This window comes from Oryctolagus cuniculus, chromosome 8 (genome assembly GCF_051225735.1).
Source record: "Oryctolagus cuniculus isolate XC-2025 breed Fujian yellow rabbit chromosome 8, ASM5122573v1, whole genome shotgun sequence".
NCBI classification, from domain to species: Eukaryota; Metazoa; Chordata; class Mammalia; order Lagomorpha; family Leporidae; genus Oryctolagus; species Oryctolagus cuniculus.
Window position 1 is genome coordinate 148,433,250 of NC_142874.1, and position 17,225 is coordinate 148,450,474.

At 40.5% G+C, this 17,225-nt stretch overlaps 1 protein-coding gene across 9 annotated transcripts in view; it reads left to right on the top strand.

Moving 5' to 3' along the window:
- ERICH1 (glutamate rich 1) overlaps positions 1-17,225 on the top strand; it is a 78,997-nt gene that overhangs the window by 29,776 nt on the left and 31,996 nt on the right. For all 9 annotated transcript variants that reach the window (XR_011378083.2, XR_016212252.1, XR_016212251.1 and 6 more), the window contains one exon: positions 16,725-16,850. Coding sequence is in view for 3 of the 9 variants with exons in the window: in XM_051839259.3 (XP_051695219.3) it covers positions 16,725-16,850 (126 nt within the window). In the remaining 6 variants the exon portion in view is untranslated. The remainder of the gene's footprint in view (positions 1-16,724; positions 16,851-17,225) is intronic.

Here is a 17,225-nt window from a genome sequence, read left to right on the forward strand (position 1 = left end):
ACATCACCACTCTTATTCTTTAAAGTTTCATAGTCTAGAGTTCTGAATTAGAAATAATTTTCTTTCATACCTTTGTTGACTTTTAATACTCATTGTCACTGTTGAGAAGTCACTTGTACTTCTGTTTCTTGGTCCCCTTGGATCTGAGCATTTCCCCTCTGGCATGTTTCAGGTTTTTCTTTTTGTCCTCTAAGTAATGGAATATGACCCTGAAGGTCTATTTTTATCCACTGTGCTATGTATTCATTGGCGCTTTCAGTCTGGAAATGTGTGTGTGATTGTTTCCTTGATCATTTCTTTCCCTTAGTTTTCTTTCTTTTCCTTGTGGAATTCCTGTTTTTCAGACTTTGAATATCCCAATAGAGCACCCCTTTTCCTCTTCTTGTTTTTTAACGTTTTATTTATTTCAGAGGCAGTGAGATAGAGAGTGCATGCTCCCATTTGCTGGTTCACTCCAGTGGCTGCCATGTCTGGGGATGGGCTGGACTGAAGCTGGGAGCCGGGAACACAATCCAGGTCTTCCACACTGGTAGCAGGAACCTGATTACTTGAGCCATCATCACTGCCACCCTGGATCCTTGTTGGCAGGAAGCTGGAATCAGGAGCTGGAAACAGGAAAGGAACCTAGGTACTCTGATATAGGACACGAGTTAACCAGCATGTTAACCACTGGGCCAAACACCCTCCCCCTTTCTCTTATTTTTAAAAATTTTCAATTAATTTTATTTGAAAAGCAGAGATAGAAACCTTCCATGTGCTTGTTTACTCCTCCAATGCCAACAACAGCTTAGCCTAGACCAGGCTAAAACCAGGAGCCCAGAACTTAATTTGAGTTTCCCACATAGGTGGCAGGTATCCAAGTACTTCAGCCATCCCAGAGTGTGCATTAGCAGGAAGCAGGTGGGAAGACTTAGACCAAGGCAGTCTGGTATGGGATGTGGACCGTCAGTTGCAACCCATCAGATGGGAGCCCTAAAGTCTCAGGTTAAGTCAGTCAACTGTCCCCCATCTAAGTGCCTGGTATTCTTTTCTCATTTCCCTTTTGTGACTGCTACTCTGTGCCTTTATGAAAGAAGGACTTTTGAGTCTAGAAGCCACTTTGGGAACTCATAAAGCAGATAGGAACCCTGGTTCTTGGCAAGAAAGTGAATTATTCTGATGACTGTGTACCCAACTCCTTTGCAAATCAAATGGTTTATATTTCTTTTCTTTCGGCAAAACTGAAGGAGCTAATTTTGATGATGGATTTCTGTGTGATTTTTGGCATGTAATGACTCAGAATTAATTCAGTGAATAAAGTGTGTTGCTGTGAATAACTAACTACATATACAGTCTTCTATTTATATGATCAGAGTTTCTCAGCAGCTCCCTCTATAGAAGTGAAAACTAGAAATAGAACTGTCTGATATAGCAATAATAAATATTCTTCCACAATTGAGGAGAAAAACCAAATTCCTTTCTGCTCAGTAGTGAAAGACTCATTTCCATTAACATTTTATTCTTTGTATTGAATAATTATCAAAAATAATAATTGCCATTTTGATCAATTGCATATTAATTTTAAAAAATTTTTAAAAAGAGGTACAATGGACATTTTTTTCAGAATACAGTTTGTTTAAAATTATGGCATGATATAGTTATTATACTAGAGTAAAATTTGAGGGAGTTAGAATTAAAGGAGAAAAATAGTCTCAGACTTCTGACTAAGCTAAGAGCTTGCTCACATACTTAAAATTGTATTTGAGAAGCAGAGAGGTAGGTGTCTACTGGTTCACTCCCCTAGATGCCCACAGCTTCCTGGGCTGGGCCGATCTGAAATCAGGAACTCAATCCAGGTGTCCCACATAGGTGGAGAAACTACATTACTTGATCCATCATTGCTGCTTCCTAATGCCTCCCAGGGTCTGCATTAGCAGGAAGCTAGTCAGGAGCCAGAGCTGCCAGGTATTTTCATATGGGATTGAATCTTAACCATTAGGCCAACCCCCAATCCCTGTTCACGCCTTTTAATTGGAAGAAGATGCCTGTCAACTTGCTGTGGTATTCAGTTCCTTTAGATGAATATATAAAAGAGAAAGTCATAAATTTATGTAAATATCTATTTACAGTACAGCAAAACTAGAGCTTTATATGGCAGCTTTGGTTTTTTTTTTGTTTTGTTTTGTTTTGTTTTGTTTTGTTTTGTTTTGACAGGCAGAGTGGACAGTGAGAGAGAGAGACAGAGAGAAAGGTCTTCCTTTTGCCATTGGTTCACCCTCCAATGGCCGCTGCACCGCACTGATCTGAAGGCAGGAGCCAGGTGCTTCTCCTGGTCTCCCATAGGGTGCAGGGCCCAAGCACTTGGGCCATCCTCCACTGCACTCCCTGACCACAGCAGAGAGCTGGTATATGGCAGCTTTTAAATGTGTGTGGGATTCATAGTTTAAAACGTTCTTTTGGGAATATAGGACTTGTGCTGTTTGCTATTAGATTCCACTCTGGTTTACTGGCTTGTGACTTTTCACAGACCCACAAACACTGCCACACAGAGGGACATTTGCATGGATCAAGGTGTTTCTAGGAAAATGTAGTCACATTCTCTGTCTCTTTTTCTTAGGAAACCTAGTCAATTTTCTGTTAAGATATGAGTATTTTCCTGGAAAACCATGAAGATATGAAGTATTTCTTCCTCCATCCTGCTTTTTCATAGCCTATAAAATGTAATTTTTATTTTATTTGAAAGGCAGAGTTACAGAGAGGGGGAGAGAGGAGGAGGGATGGAGGGAAAGAGAAAAGGAAGAAAAGGAAGGAAGAGAAAGAAAGAAAGAGAAAGAGAGAGAGAAAAAGGGAAGAAAAAAAGAAAAAGTTATTTTCCATCCATTGGTTCACTCCCCAAATGATTGTATTGGCCAGGGCTGGGCCAGATCCAAGCTAAGAGCCAGGAGCTTCATTCAGGTTTTCCACGTAGGTGCAGTAACCCAAGCATTTGAGCCATCTTCTGTTGCTTTTCACAAGCCATTAACAGGGAGCTGGATCAGAAGTAGAGCAACTGGGGCATGAACCAGTGCCTATACAGGATGCTGGTGCTGCAGGCCGTGGCTTAGCCTCCTGTGACACGGTGCCAGCCCCAGCTTTTTCATCTTTTTTTTTTTTTTTTTTTTTTTTTTTTTGACAGTAAGAGTTAGAGAGAGAGAGAGAAACAGAGAGAAAGGTCTTCCTTTTCTGTTGGTTCACCCCTCAAGTGGCTGCCACTGCCAGCGCACTGCAGCAGGAGCCAGCCCCCCCCACCCCGGTCTCCCATGCGGATGCAGAGCCCAAGGACCTGGGCCATCCTCTACTCCCCTCCTGGGCCACAGCAGAGAGCTGGACTGGAAGAGGAGCAACTGGGACAGAACAGGCGCCCCAACCAGGACTAGAACCCAGGATGCCGGCGCCGCAGACAGAGGATTAGCCTAGTGAGCTGGGGCGCCAGCCAGCTTTTTCATATCTTAACACTTTGCCTTACTTTCTTTTTTATTTATTTATTTTTTTTAACTTTTATTTAGTAAATATAAATTTCCAAAGTACAGTTTATGGATTACAATGGCTCCGCCACCATAACTTCCCTCCCACTCGCACCCCTCCCGTCTCCCGCTCCCTCTCCCATTCCATTCACATCAAGATTCATTTTCAATTATCTTTATATACAGAAGATCGATTTAGTATATATTAAGATTTCTTCAGTTTGCAACCACACAGAAACTCAAAGTGTAAAATACTGTTTGAGTACTAGTTATAGCATTGCTTCACATTGGTCAACACATTAAGGACAGATCCCACATGAGAAGTAAGTACACAGTGACTCCTGTTGTTGACTTAACAATTTGACACTCTTGTTTATGGCGTCAGTAGTCTCCCTAAGCTCTAGTCATGAGTTGCCACGGCTATGGAAGCCTTTTGAGTTCGCCGACTTCGATCTTCTTCCGATAGGGTCATAGTCAAACTGTAAGTTCTCTCCTCCCTTCAGAGAAAGGTACCTCCTTCTTTGATGGCCCGTTCTTTCCACTGGAATCTCACTCATAGAGATCTTTCATTTAGGTCTTCTCCTTTTTTTTTTTTTTTTTTTTTTCCCAGAGTGTCTTGGCTTTCCATGCCTAAAATATCCTCATGGGCTCTTCAGCCATACTTTCTTAAAAGTGTCTTGTTTAAGAAGCACAATGGGGCTGGCTTTGTGACATTATAGGTAAAGCCACCACCTGCAATGCTGACAGCCCACCCATATGGGTGCCAGTTCAAGTCCCAGCTGCCCCACTTCTGATCTAGCTCCCTGCTAATGCACCTGAGAAGGTTGCAGAAGATGACCCAAGTGCTTGGTACCCTGTACCCATATGGGAGTCCCAGATGAAAATCCTGGCTCCTGGCTCCTGGCTCCTGGCTTTGGCCTGACCCAGCACTAGCTGTTGTGGCCATTTGGGGAGTATACCAGTGGATGCAAGATTTCTCTCACTCTCTCTTTCTCTCCCTCTGTAACTTGGCCTTTAAAATAAATAATAAAATTTTTTAAAAAAATATAAATACAGTAATACTGACTTAAATAAATAAAGTTTTTAGATACCCTCTTCATTTCTGTTCTTGTCCAGTTATTCTCATGCATTGAGAATTTATGACATATAATACAGTTACATGAATAAATCAACACTTGTCCATCTATTTAGCTTTACGCAGTTGATTTTGTTGTGCTTTGGTGTTTTCTTCATATGTCTTACGCAAGGGGTTAGTTGAACTTCTTAAATCTGTGGATTTATTGTTTTCATAAAACTTGGGGATGTTAAGTCACTTCTCCTTCAGGTTATTTTTCTGTCCCTGTTTCTGTCATTTGCTTTGCAGACTCCATGAACATGTTGGATCATTTAAAGGTATCCCAAGGATGTTCTCTTCATCATTTTCTTTCCTCTTTGTGTTTCAGTTTAGTTTTTTAGGATGACTGGAGTGTCCTGACAACAAAGTAGCTCATGACAGCAAACAAGCCTTAAATCCACTGTATAGTCACATGCTCTCCTCCTATTTCACAGGTCAGCCTTGAGAGCATGTAGACTACACACACACTGTGGGGCTGGATCTTCTGTTGGTTGTCAATGTTCTTGAGAGTATGTGGAGTATAATTAAGTGCCCTGCTGCTGAGGAGGTCCTCTGAGCACTGTACTCCATGAATTGCCCCCTACGAAGGCTGAGACCCCTGTCGTGGGCCAGGGCAGCTGACTTGCTGCACAAGTTCCCATCACCCAGGAATGACATTCTGACACAACCTGAAGTTCGGTGTCAGAAAACTGCCATTTCTCTTCTTCTGTCCATCTTTGTGATGGTGTTATGCAAGAGATTCCTGCTGATTGCTATGGTATCCTGTCCAGAGTAGATATTTCTGCTGTTTGGCCTCCTGCCATCTTGACCTTCTGAGAGAAAATCTTATATGAAAGCTGAGGCCATGTCAGGGTTTTTACCCTGGTTTTAATTTTTTCCCCAAAGAAACCTTTTATTTAATGAGTACAAATTTCAAAAGTATAACTTTAGGAATCTAGGGATACTTCCCGTCATATCCGCCCTCCCACCCGTACTCCCACCCAACTTCTTCTTCCCTCTCCCACTCCCAGTCCCATTCTCCATTTAGGTTCATTTTCAATTAACTTTATCCACAGAAAACCAACTCTAAGCAAAGATTTCAACTGTACCCTTACAAGTAAGTCCATAGGCATGTATGCAGAAGTACACAGCTTTACAGTTACAAACTTCCTCCTCCCTCTCTTGTTCCCACTCTTTTTTTTTTTTTTTTTTTTTTTTTTTTACAGGCAGAGTGGACAGTGAGAGAGAGAGACAGAGAGAAAGGTCTTCCTTTGTCGTTGGTTCACCCTCCAATGGCTGCCGCAGCTGGCGCGCTGCGCTGATCTGAAGGCAGGAGCCAGGTGCTTCTCCTGGTCTCCCATAGGGTGCAGGGCCCAAGCACTTGGGCCATCCTCCACTGCACTCCCGGGCCACAGCAGAGAGCTGGCCTGGAAGAGGGGCAACCGGGACAGAATCCAGCGCCCTGACTGGGACTAGAACCCAGTGTGCCGGCGCCGCAAGGTGGAGGATTAGCCTAGTGAGCCGCGGCGCCGGCCTCCACTCTTATTTTTTACTGAGATCTATTTTCAAGTGACTTTATACACATGATTAACTCTATGTTCAGTAAAGAGTTCAACAAATAGTATGAAGAAGAGAAAAAAACACTGTTCCTTGACAGTCAAGAAAAGGGCTATTCAAGTCATCGCTTCTCAAAGTGTCAGTTTCACTTCTACATATTTCTTTTTAGGTGCTCTGTTAGTTCTCACAGATCAGAGAGAACATATGATCTTTGTCCCTTTGGGACTAGCTTATTTCACTAAGTATAATGTTTTCCAGATTCATCTATTTTGTTGCAAATGACCAGATTTTATTTTTCTTTTACCACTGTGTAGTATTCCATAGAGTACATTTCCCACAGTTTCTTATCCAGTCTTCTGATGACAGGGATTTAGGTTTATTCTATGTCTTAGTTATTGTGAATTGAACTGTGATAAACATGTGGGTACAGATAACTCTTTCATATGCTGATTTCATTTTCCTTGGGTAAATTCCCAGGAGTGGGATGACTGGGTCAAATGGTAGGTCTATATTCAGATTTCTGACGTATCTCCAAACTGCTGTCTTCCATAGTGTTTTTACCAGTTTACATTCCCACCAACATTGGATTATGATATCTTTTTACTCACATCCTCACCAGCATTTGTTGTTCATTGACATCTGTATGAAAGCCATTCTAACTGGGGTGATGTAAAACCTCATTGTGGTTTTGATTTGCATTTCCCTGACGGCTGGTGAACCTGAACACTTTTTCATGTTTCTGTTGGCCATTTGGATTTTCTCTTTTAAAAAATGTCTGTTTAAGGCCTTGACCCATTTCTTTACTGGGTTGTTTGTTTTGTTGGTGTTGAGTTTCTTGATCTCTTTGTAGATTCTGGTTATTAATCCTTTATTGGTTGCATAGTTTGCAAATATTTTTACCATTCTGTTGGTTGCCTCTTCACTTCCTTGGTGTTTCTTTTGCAGTACAGAAGCGTCTCAATTTGATGTAATCCCATTTGTCAGTTTTGCCTTTGCCTGTGCCTCTGGGGTCTTTTCCAAGAATTCTTTGCCTATACCAATGTCTTGCAGGGTTTCCCCAGTGCTCTCTTGTGGTGGAATGAGAAGGCCATGCCAAGATGGCTGCTGGCAAGCCAATGTCAGTTACTCAGGAATGGCTTTGAAACCCACCTGGCAATGGAGCCTGCCTGGCAACAGGCTGTGATTGGATGGCTTTGGAAACTGCCTGGCTGGAAACAGGCTGAGATTAGATGGCTTCGGATACTGCCTGGCAACAGTCTGTGATTGATTAGGGCATAAACCACCCCTTGACTGGATTAGCTGCCTTGGCTATTTAAGCGCTGTACCAACTGAAATAAACGAGTCTGTGGGCTGCTCACCTCTGGCCTGCTTTCACCCCACTCCCAGGGTCTGCGTGGTGACTCCGCACCTCTTGCCCCCACCACACTCCTCCTTTCAGAACGAATCCACCGCAACACTCTCTAGTAATTTGATGGTGTCAAGTCATAGATTTAGGTCTTTATTCATTTTGAATGGAATTTTGAGTAAGGTGTAAGGTAGGGGTTCTGTTTCATACTTATGCATGTGAAAATCCAGTTTTCCCAGCACCATTTGTGAAGAGACTGTCCTTTCTTCAGGAATTGGTTTTAGCTCTTTGGTCAAATATAAGTTAGTTGTAGATGCGTGGATTGATTTCTAGCATTTCTATTCTGTTCCATTGGTCTGTCCATCTGTTTTTCATACCAGTACCAGGCTGTTTTGATAGTAACTGTCCCGTAGTATTCTTGAAATCTGGTATTGTGATGCCTCCAGCTTTGTTTTTGTCATATAAGATTGTTTCAGCTATTTGAGGTCTCCTGTGTTTCCACTGGAATATCAGCATCATTTTTTCTAGATCTGAGAAGAATGTCTTTGGTATTTTGATTGGTATCACATTGAATCTGTAAATTTCTTTTGGAAGAATGGACATTTTGATGATATTGATTCTTCCAATCCATGAACATGGAAGATTTTTCCTTTTTTTATATCTTCTTCTATTTCTTTCTTTATTGTTTTGTAATTTTCATTGTAGAGATATTTGAAATCCTTGATTATATTTATTCCAAGGTTTTTTTTTTTTTTTTTTTTTAGCTATTGTGAATGGGATTGATCTTTGAAGTTCATTCTCAGCCCTGGCATTGTCTGTGTATACAAAGGCAGTTGATCTTTGTTTATTGACTTTGTATCCTGCTACTTTACCAAACTCTTCTGTGAGTTCCAATAGTCTCTTGGTGGAGTCTTTTGGATCATCCGCAATTAGGGATAGTTTAACTTCCTCCTTCCCAATTTGTTTGCCTTTGGTTTCTTTTGCTTGCTGGCTGAAACGTCCAGGACTATATTGAATAACAGTGGTGAGAGTGGGCATCCTTGTCTGGTTCCAGATCTCAGTGGGAATGCTTCCAACTGTTGCCAATTCAATAGGACACTGGCTGTGCATTTGTCATTAATTGCCTTGATTATGTTGAGGAATGTTCCTTCAATACCCAACTTGCTTAGTTTTCATCATGAAAGGGTGTTGTATTTTATCAAATGCTTTCTCTGCATCTATTGAGATAATCATATGGTTTTTGTCCTTCAGTTTGCTAATATGATGTATCACATTGATTGATTTGTGAATGTTGAACCAATCCTGCATACCAGGGATAAATCCCATTTGGTCTGGGTATCTTTCTGATGTGTTGTTGGATTTGGTTGGCTAGAATTTTGTTGAGGATTTTTGTGTCTGTGTTCATCAGGGAAATTGGTCTGTAGTTCTCTTTTTCTGTTGTATCTTTTCTGGGTTTAGAAATTAAGGTGATGCTGGCCTCATAGAATTCAGAAGGATTCCATCCCTTTCAGTTGTTTTGAATAACTTGAGAAGTATTGGGGTTAGTTCTTCTTTAAATGTGTGGTACAATTCAGCAGTGAAGCCATCTATCTGGTCCTGGGTTTTTCATTGTTGGAAGGGTCTTTTTTCCTGATTCAGTTTCCTTCTCGGTAATGGATCTATTTAGGTTTTCTATGTCTTCATGGCTCAGTTTAGGTAGGTTCTATGTGTCCAGGAATCTATCCATTTCTTCTAGGTTTCCCAGTTTGTTGACATATAGCTATTTGTAGTAATTTCTGATGACTCTTTATTTCTGTGGTGTCTGTTGTTACATTTTCTTTTTCATCTCTAATTTTATTGATTTGGGTCCTCTCTCCTTTTTTTTTCTTTTTGTTAGTTGGGTAAATGGTATGTCAATTTTGTTTATTTTCTCAAAAACCAAGTCTTTGTTTTGCTGATCTTTTGTATTGTTTCTTTGGCTTCAATTTTGTTGATTTCTTCCCTAATTTTTATTATTTCTTTTCTCCTACTAGTTTTGGGTTTGGTTTGCTGTTGTTTTTCTAGATCCTTGAAAGGAATTGATAGCTCATTAATTTAGTGCCTTTCCAATTTCTTGATGTAAGTACCAATTGCTATAAATTTTCCTCTTAACATTGCTTTTGCTGTATCCTGTAAGTTTTGATATGTTGTATTGTCTTCTTCATTTGTTTCCAGAAATTTTTTAAATTTTTCTTTTGACTTCTTCTGTGACCCACTGTTTATTTAGGAGCATGTTATTCAGTCTTCATATGTTTGTGTATGTTCTAGAGATTTCTGAGTTGCTAATTTCCAGCTTCATTCCATTGTGATCCGAGAAGATGCATGGTATTGTTTCCATGTTTTTGAATTTGCTGACTTGTTTTATGGCTTAGCATGTGGTTAATCCTAGAGAAAGTTCCATGCACTGCTGAAAAGAATATGTATTCTGCAACTGTAGGTTGAAATGTTCTGTGGATATCTGTTAGGTCCATGTGGTCTGTAGTGTTGATGAACTCTGCTGTTTCCTTGCTGTTTTTTTTTTTTTTTGTCTGTTTGAACTGTCCATTGCTGAAAATGGAGTATTGAAATCTCCCATTACTATTGTATTTGAGTTTATATCTCCCTTTAGATCCCTTAACATTTATTTTAAATAGCCAGGTGCCCTGTAATTAGGTGCATATACGTTTGTGACAGTTACATCTTCCTGTTGAATTGATCCCTTATTCATTACATAGTGCCCTTTTTTGTCTCTTTAACAGTTTTTGTGTTAAAGTCTATTTTGTCTGATACTACGATGGCTGCACCAGCTCTTTTTTTTTTTATTTCTGTTAGCATGGAATATCTTTTTCCATCCTTTCACTTTCAATCTGCATGCTTCTTTGTTGGTGAGATGTGTTTCTTATAGGCAGCAAATAGATGGGTTTTAATTTTTAATCCATTCAGCCTGTCTCTGTTTTAACTAGAGAGTTGAGGCCATGTAGTTTTACTGGAAGATTTTCTTCCTTTACCTTCTTCCATAGTTATTACTGTGTTTCTGTGTTTCTGTGTGTAGCATATCCTTAAGCATCTTCTGCGAGGTTAGACAAGCGGTGACAGATTGTTTCAATTTCTGTTTGTCATGGAAAGTTTTTATTTCCCCTTCATTCATAAATGAAAGCTTTGCCAGATATAGTATTCAGGGTTGACAGCTATTTTCTCTTAAGACTGGAATATATCTTTCCATTTTCTCCTAGCCTATAGGGTTTCTGATAAGACGTCAGCTGTGGGTCTGATTGGAGATCCTCTGAAAGTAATCTCGTGTTTCTCTTGTGCACATATTAGAATCTTTTCTTTATGTTTTACTGTGGAGAGTTTGACTACAATGTGTTGTGGTGAAGATCTTTTCTGGTCATGTCTATTAGGAGTTCTGTGTGCTTCTTGTACTTGGCTGTCTCTTTCTTTCTCCAAATTAGGGAAGTTTTCTGTAATTATTTCACTAAAAAGGCCATGTGATCCTTTCTCTCTTTCCATGCCTTTAGGAACTCTTAGGACCATTTGTTGGTTTTTTTGATAGTATCCTGTAGATTACCAACAGTATTTTTTAGTTGTCTAACTTCTTCTTGTGTTTGGTCTGATTTTATAATTTCCTGTGCTTGCTCTTCTAAATTGGATATTTTTTCTTCTGCTTCAACGATCCTGTTGCTATGGCTTTCCACTGCATTTTTTTTTTGTTCTATTGAATTCTTCATTTCTAAGATATCATTTTGATTTCTCTTTAAGATCTGAATTTTGTGGGGGAAATTTTCTTTCATGTCATGTATGGATTTCATTTGTTCATGCATTTGCTTCTGATTACTTCTAAGTAATCCTATGATCAATTTTTTGAATTCCATTTCTGGCATTTCTTCAATTTCATCATCTTTGCAATCTAGTATTTTGTTCTTTTGGGGGCATCATGTTGTCTTCCTTATTCTTTTTTTCTTGAATTGGCACATTTGTTATTTGCCATTTGTGGAGATATTCATTAGTTTCTTCTTTGTTTCGTTGCTTTGGCTGCTTTTCTCTATTTAGATTTAATTGCTTAAACTATCCTGATGCCAGGAGAGAGACCAGGGTACATCAGGACACAGAGGCAGGGTGTAATGTCACTCTCTTTTTGTAGAAATATTTTTCCATTTATTGCATACAGGTAGGAAATGCTATTTCTTGTTTTTCTCTGAGGATAATTAACCTTTCATATCTTACACTAAGGTAATTTTAGCTATTTTGCAGAATGGAATTAAGGTATGGGAGATTTCTGAGCTGACATTTTGGACAAAACAAAGCTGTGTGGTTAGAACTTGTGGCCTCCATACAAGATGATCCCAGAAAGAACCTCGCTTATAATTAAAATTTCAAGGTAAAGACAATCATAAGGTGCTATTTTCTGTCTACTTCATTGACAAAGTAGGTATGCTACCTTGTCATTGAGAACTCAAGAAAATAGTCACAAATTGCTGATGGAAATGCCATATCTTTGATATGTTGATCTTCCCCCACATTTAGTAGGGAGAGCCTCAGATTCATGTTACCCTACCAATTAGGACTGCAGATAGCACTGTTGCTAACTCAGCACACTGGCACAGACCACCAGGTCAGGATATGCTGAGACCGTGCCCTAGAGTGAAGATACACCACCCAGGTCAGACCACACTGAGACCCTGCCCCAGAGTGAGGTGACACAGACCCCACCACCACCTTTGTGCAGCTCAGAAAGGTGAATTTTGGACCTTGATCTCTGCTGTGTTTCTAGCTTCATTGGCCACTGTTTTGTGGAAGCTTAAGTACTTTATACATACAAACAGAACATGTTTTTCTGGCGGTATGTTTTGCTAGACTGGTCTAGGATATGGAGCTCAGGGTGGGCTGGGAGTAGTTCATGTGTTTTTTTTTTCGTTGGTGGGTGCCAACTGGGTACTGTCTGGGATAGAATGGATTGGAACCACAGTTTACCTGAAGCTCTTTGCACTCCAGATGGAGCCAGAATTTAAATCCTCAATGGAAACCATAAAAGTACTATAAGAAATTATGCAATTCTGAAACATAAACGAAAAATTCTTAACTACACCTCATAAAATTTAGAATTCTGTTTGGCAAAACAGAGGTTCATTTCCTTAACATCTAAAGAGCTCATGATGAAAGCTCAAAAGAGAAGTGTGCAAAGCATGGTGCAAGGCAGCTCGAAGAATAGATACACCATTGGCGCAGCCTTTAAGAAGAGATGCTGACCCTCAATGGTAACAAGAAATACAAGAGCATGTTGGAGTCCGTCTTCCTCTGTCATGTGTTTGTACAGCAAGCATTCATTTGTCCATGCCTGTGTCAGGAGTGGCTGGCCACTGAAGCCTGACTGTGGGAATATGAATCCCTACAGTGGTATGGAAAGGCAGGCTGAGAACATCCTTGGTTAAAAAATGCACACACCTTGGACCCAGCAGTGTTGCCTCCAGGAGACTTTCCTATTGATTCATTTATGTATGCCAGTTATTCATTATTGTTCAGAGTAAAATGAGATCGATACAAGTCTGAATTTCCAATGGTAGGAGGTCGGTTAAATGCAGTGATTTGTTTGTTCCTTACAGTTTATACAAAGTCATCAAAAGGGTTAGGGAGCCCGTTTGTGAATCACTGAAGTAACATTAAGATATGTCACTGGGCAAAAACCAAGAGAAAATGGGTGTTTGCAACTGATTCAAGGAAAGAAGAAATAACAGCGTGTTTGTGTCTGTTTCCTGCTCACCAGCAGCCTTGGAATAAGTGGCCACACACAGTAACCTTAGTTGCCCTGGGAGCAGAGTAGGTGGGGAGCAGAACAGGAGGGAGACTGATCACAGTGCAGCTATGCTACCTATTAAGAACAAGAATGAAATATCTAGAAAGAGATCAAGTTAAAATCTTTACATACCTACAAGGCATGAGAGATTTTTTTCCACCCACAGACCCTCACTGGGAGCAGACCTAGGTGGTAGGCATGGGGCAGTGGAAAGAGCATTGACATCAGAAGTTGGTAGAAATCATGGAATGTAATTAACAGCTGTTATATTCTGTATGTTTAGCAGAACTTGGAAGCCACTGTGGCTATACTAGAGTCCTCTGGAGGGTTAGAAAGAGAAGGGAGCAGTTAGAGGTAAGGAGCAAGAGCTTGGAGGTAGGGAGAGAAAGGGGAAGAGAAAAGAGGAGGAAGAGAGGGACTGGAGAGAGCTGCTAGAGCGTGTCTGAGGAGGGCGGGGTGGTGCTGGCCTTCTGCAGGTACAGAGTTGGAGGCCTGGTGTGATGAGGGCTCTGGTCACAGCAGCTGTGGGTCGGGGTCTGTGGGACTCTTGTGATTTATTTTTGTGATGAAACAAGAGCAAAGGCCCTTGGGAGAGAGGGTGGGCTTGAGAGCATTGCTGACAGAGCAAGGGTGTTTTTCAGGCAGTCCAAGGATGGTAGAAATTATTAGTCTTCCCTTGGCATGTCCCTAGGCAGCTGTCAGCTGGCCAGGATGAGCCCAGAGGAGGAGGAAGGCCCACCATAGCTAGAGTTGGGATGTAACCAGATGACAGAGAGGAGCATCATTCTGTGGACATATGAAGAACCACGGTCTGGGAAGAGGTGGGTTGAGGACTGTGAGAGAAGTCAGTGTGTGTAATTGCAAGGCAAGGTGAATGGTAGAATCCTACAGAACAACTCAGCCACCTAGGCTGGTGAAAGCTTTTCTCCTCTTACACTTGGGACTTCCAGCCTTCTTAGGCCTGCTGTGCTTGTGGATTCTGTCTGCAGATTGGATTTCTACCCATCTTCCTTGTCCCTTTCACTCTCACGTAGGGAGACTGAAGATCCCAGGGGGCTGTTCCCACAAATACTGCACTCCTCTGTGTTGAAAAGAAGAGGATTGTTTACAGAATTGCACAGCTACTGGCCAGCTGATCTCTTTGCTTATCCAGGACAAGGGACTCAATATCTAACTTGTGCAAGGGGTAAATGTCATTGCAGAGAATCATTTACCTAGAAACCTAGAAGAATACAAAAAATTAGAACCAGAAGCTGCTACAGATTACCTGGCCACTCACCTTCATCTACAGATGAACCTACAGGCAACACTTTCCTCCCCTTACTGGATTTGACATTATTTTCATTTACAGCCTAAAAACTCAGTGGTAATCAGTGGATGATTTCCTAATAGATGAGGACTGTCTCCTGGCATATTTCCATAAAAATTCTTTTTCTTGGATGTGTTGTTATTTCCTGTTGCATGAATCATCTCTTGCTTCATGTGCATAATACCTCCGATACTCATCCTAATAATTAGGTGAACAATGACATTTTAAGTTCCATTTAATTTTCTTATTAAGAAAGATTTAACTGATACAAAGCTTCCAAAAACATTCTGTGAAAAAGAATCAAATGCTGATGTTACTTGATAGGCGATAGTATACTTAGAAGCTTGTTTCCATCTGCACTTGGTTCTAGCAGGGAATGACATAGTAATTAATCAACTGTGGCAAAGCAAATTAACTTAAGAGCTAGAATTCTGGCAACATCACTTTAAGAAATGTTTCAAGATTTTTACATTTAATATCTTTAAATTTAAATATATTGTAACCACAATTCTATCATATGTACTATTCATCTCTTAATTTTTGTCATGGTTGATTTTTTTAAAAGATTTATTTACTTGAAAGGCAGAACAACAGAGAGGGAGGGAGAGAGATGGGGAAAGATGGAAAGATCTTCCATCCACTGGTTCACTCCCTAAATGACTGCATTGGCCAAGACTGGGCTAGGCCAAAGCTAGGAGCCAGAAACTCCATCTGGATCTCCCACATGTGTGGCAGGGGTCCAAATACTTGGGCCATCTTCTGCTATTTTCCAAGGCATATTAATCGGGGGCTGGGTTGGAAGTGGAGCAGCTGGGACTCAAACCATTACCCCATTAAGGAATGCTGGTGTTGCAAGCCACTGCTTAACCTGCTGTGCCACAGTGCCAACTCATAGTTGTTGATTCTAAGAGAAAATGCTTGCTACTCTGTGAAAAACAATTGGGACATCCACTTGTATATATCACGTGTAACAGCATCAGTTTTCCAGATTTTAAATGAAAATAAGTAGATTAAAAGATTGTTAAGGATGTGGAGATGCCAGCTGCCTTTTTTTTTTTTTTAAGATTTATTTTATTTATTGGAAAGAGTTACAGAGAGAGAGGTAGAGACAGAGAGAGAATTCTTCCATCCACTGGTTCACTCCCCAGATGGTTGCCAAGGCCAGAACTGCGCTGATCCAAAGCCAGGAGCCAGGAGCTTCTTCCAGGTCTCCCACGTGGGTGCAGGGGCCCAAGGACTTGGGCGATCTTCTACTGCTTTCCCAGGCCATAGCAGAGAGCTGGATCGGAAGAGGAGTAGCTGGGACTACAACTGGTGCCCCTATGGGATGCCGGCACTTCAGGCCAGGGCTTTAACCCACTGCACTACAGTGCTGGCCCCAACCAGCTCCCTTCTAATGGCTTTTCTAGACAGTGTATACAAATAGCCAGCAAAGAGGGAACCAGGTTGCCAAGTACACAGACCAGTATGCAGCCTGGATGACCATGTCACCTGTTTGTAACAGTGGGGATCTGAGGTCAGCCTTTGTGAACAGACTTTTGCAAAATGCTTAAATTATAATTTTCTTATAGCAAGGAATATTATGCAGTCATCAAAAGCGTATACAAATTTAAATATTGTAGCATTATTTTATCATAGTAGGTTCACTTTTAAATGGTATTTATACATGTGAGGTACACAGGCACAGTCTGTATAATAATAAAGTGTGTGTGGCCTAATTGCATAAAGATGTGCGTGTGTTAGTGTGTATGATTGTGGGTGTGTACATGTTAGTACATGTAAACTAATATGTACATGGAGACAACTTCCAGAAAATGAACTTTTTCTTCTTCATACTCCTGGCTTAGTAATATTTTTACATCACCTTGTGAAACCCAAAAGTTTACATAAGAAGTAACTTAATGTGAACTTGGATAATTACAGACAGTTCCTTTTTCCTGCCTAGATATATAGCTGACTTACTTTCCTAGCAAAATGCTTGGCTTATTACGATTACTATTTATGACTATGGTTAGGCTTTATTAAACTATTTGATTTCATGTCTTCCTTGAATTGAGTTGTAGAAATGATGACCATGTAATCAGGGCAAAGAATGTCTGATTGCATTATGTAAAATATAGCAGTTTCTCATTTCCCTTTGTTTTTTACAGATAGTGACACTAAGACGCAGTCTGAAAGGCGGCTCTATACTGTGAGTCTACCCCCAGAGGGGTATTTGCCAGAGTCACACAGCTGCTTGGATTCTGAGAATATCTCCACCGAGGAGGATGTAGAAGGTAAAAAGGGGAAGAGGAAAGGTGAACAGTATACATGTAAATCATTATTTTACAGTTTTCCATCATTTTAAATTAACTTTGTCTAAATGTATAATTATAATTATAGTTATAATTATAGTTGAGCATATCTTCACATAAACAGCCATAGTATGTCTTTTTTACCTATTTTATAGCCATAGAAAATTATTATAAAAAAACTTTTTATTTATTTGAAATACAGAAAGAGAGATATTCATCTTCTGTTTGCTGGTTTACTCCTCAAATGCCCAAAAAAAGCATGGACTGGGCCAGACTGATGCTAGAAGCTACAAACTCCATCCTGGTCTCCCACATAAGTAACAGGGACCCAAGCACTTCAGCCATCCTCTGCTGCCT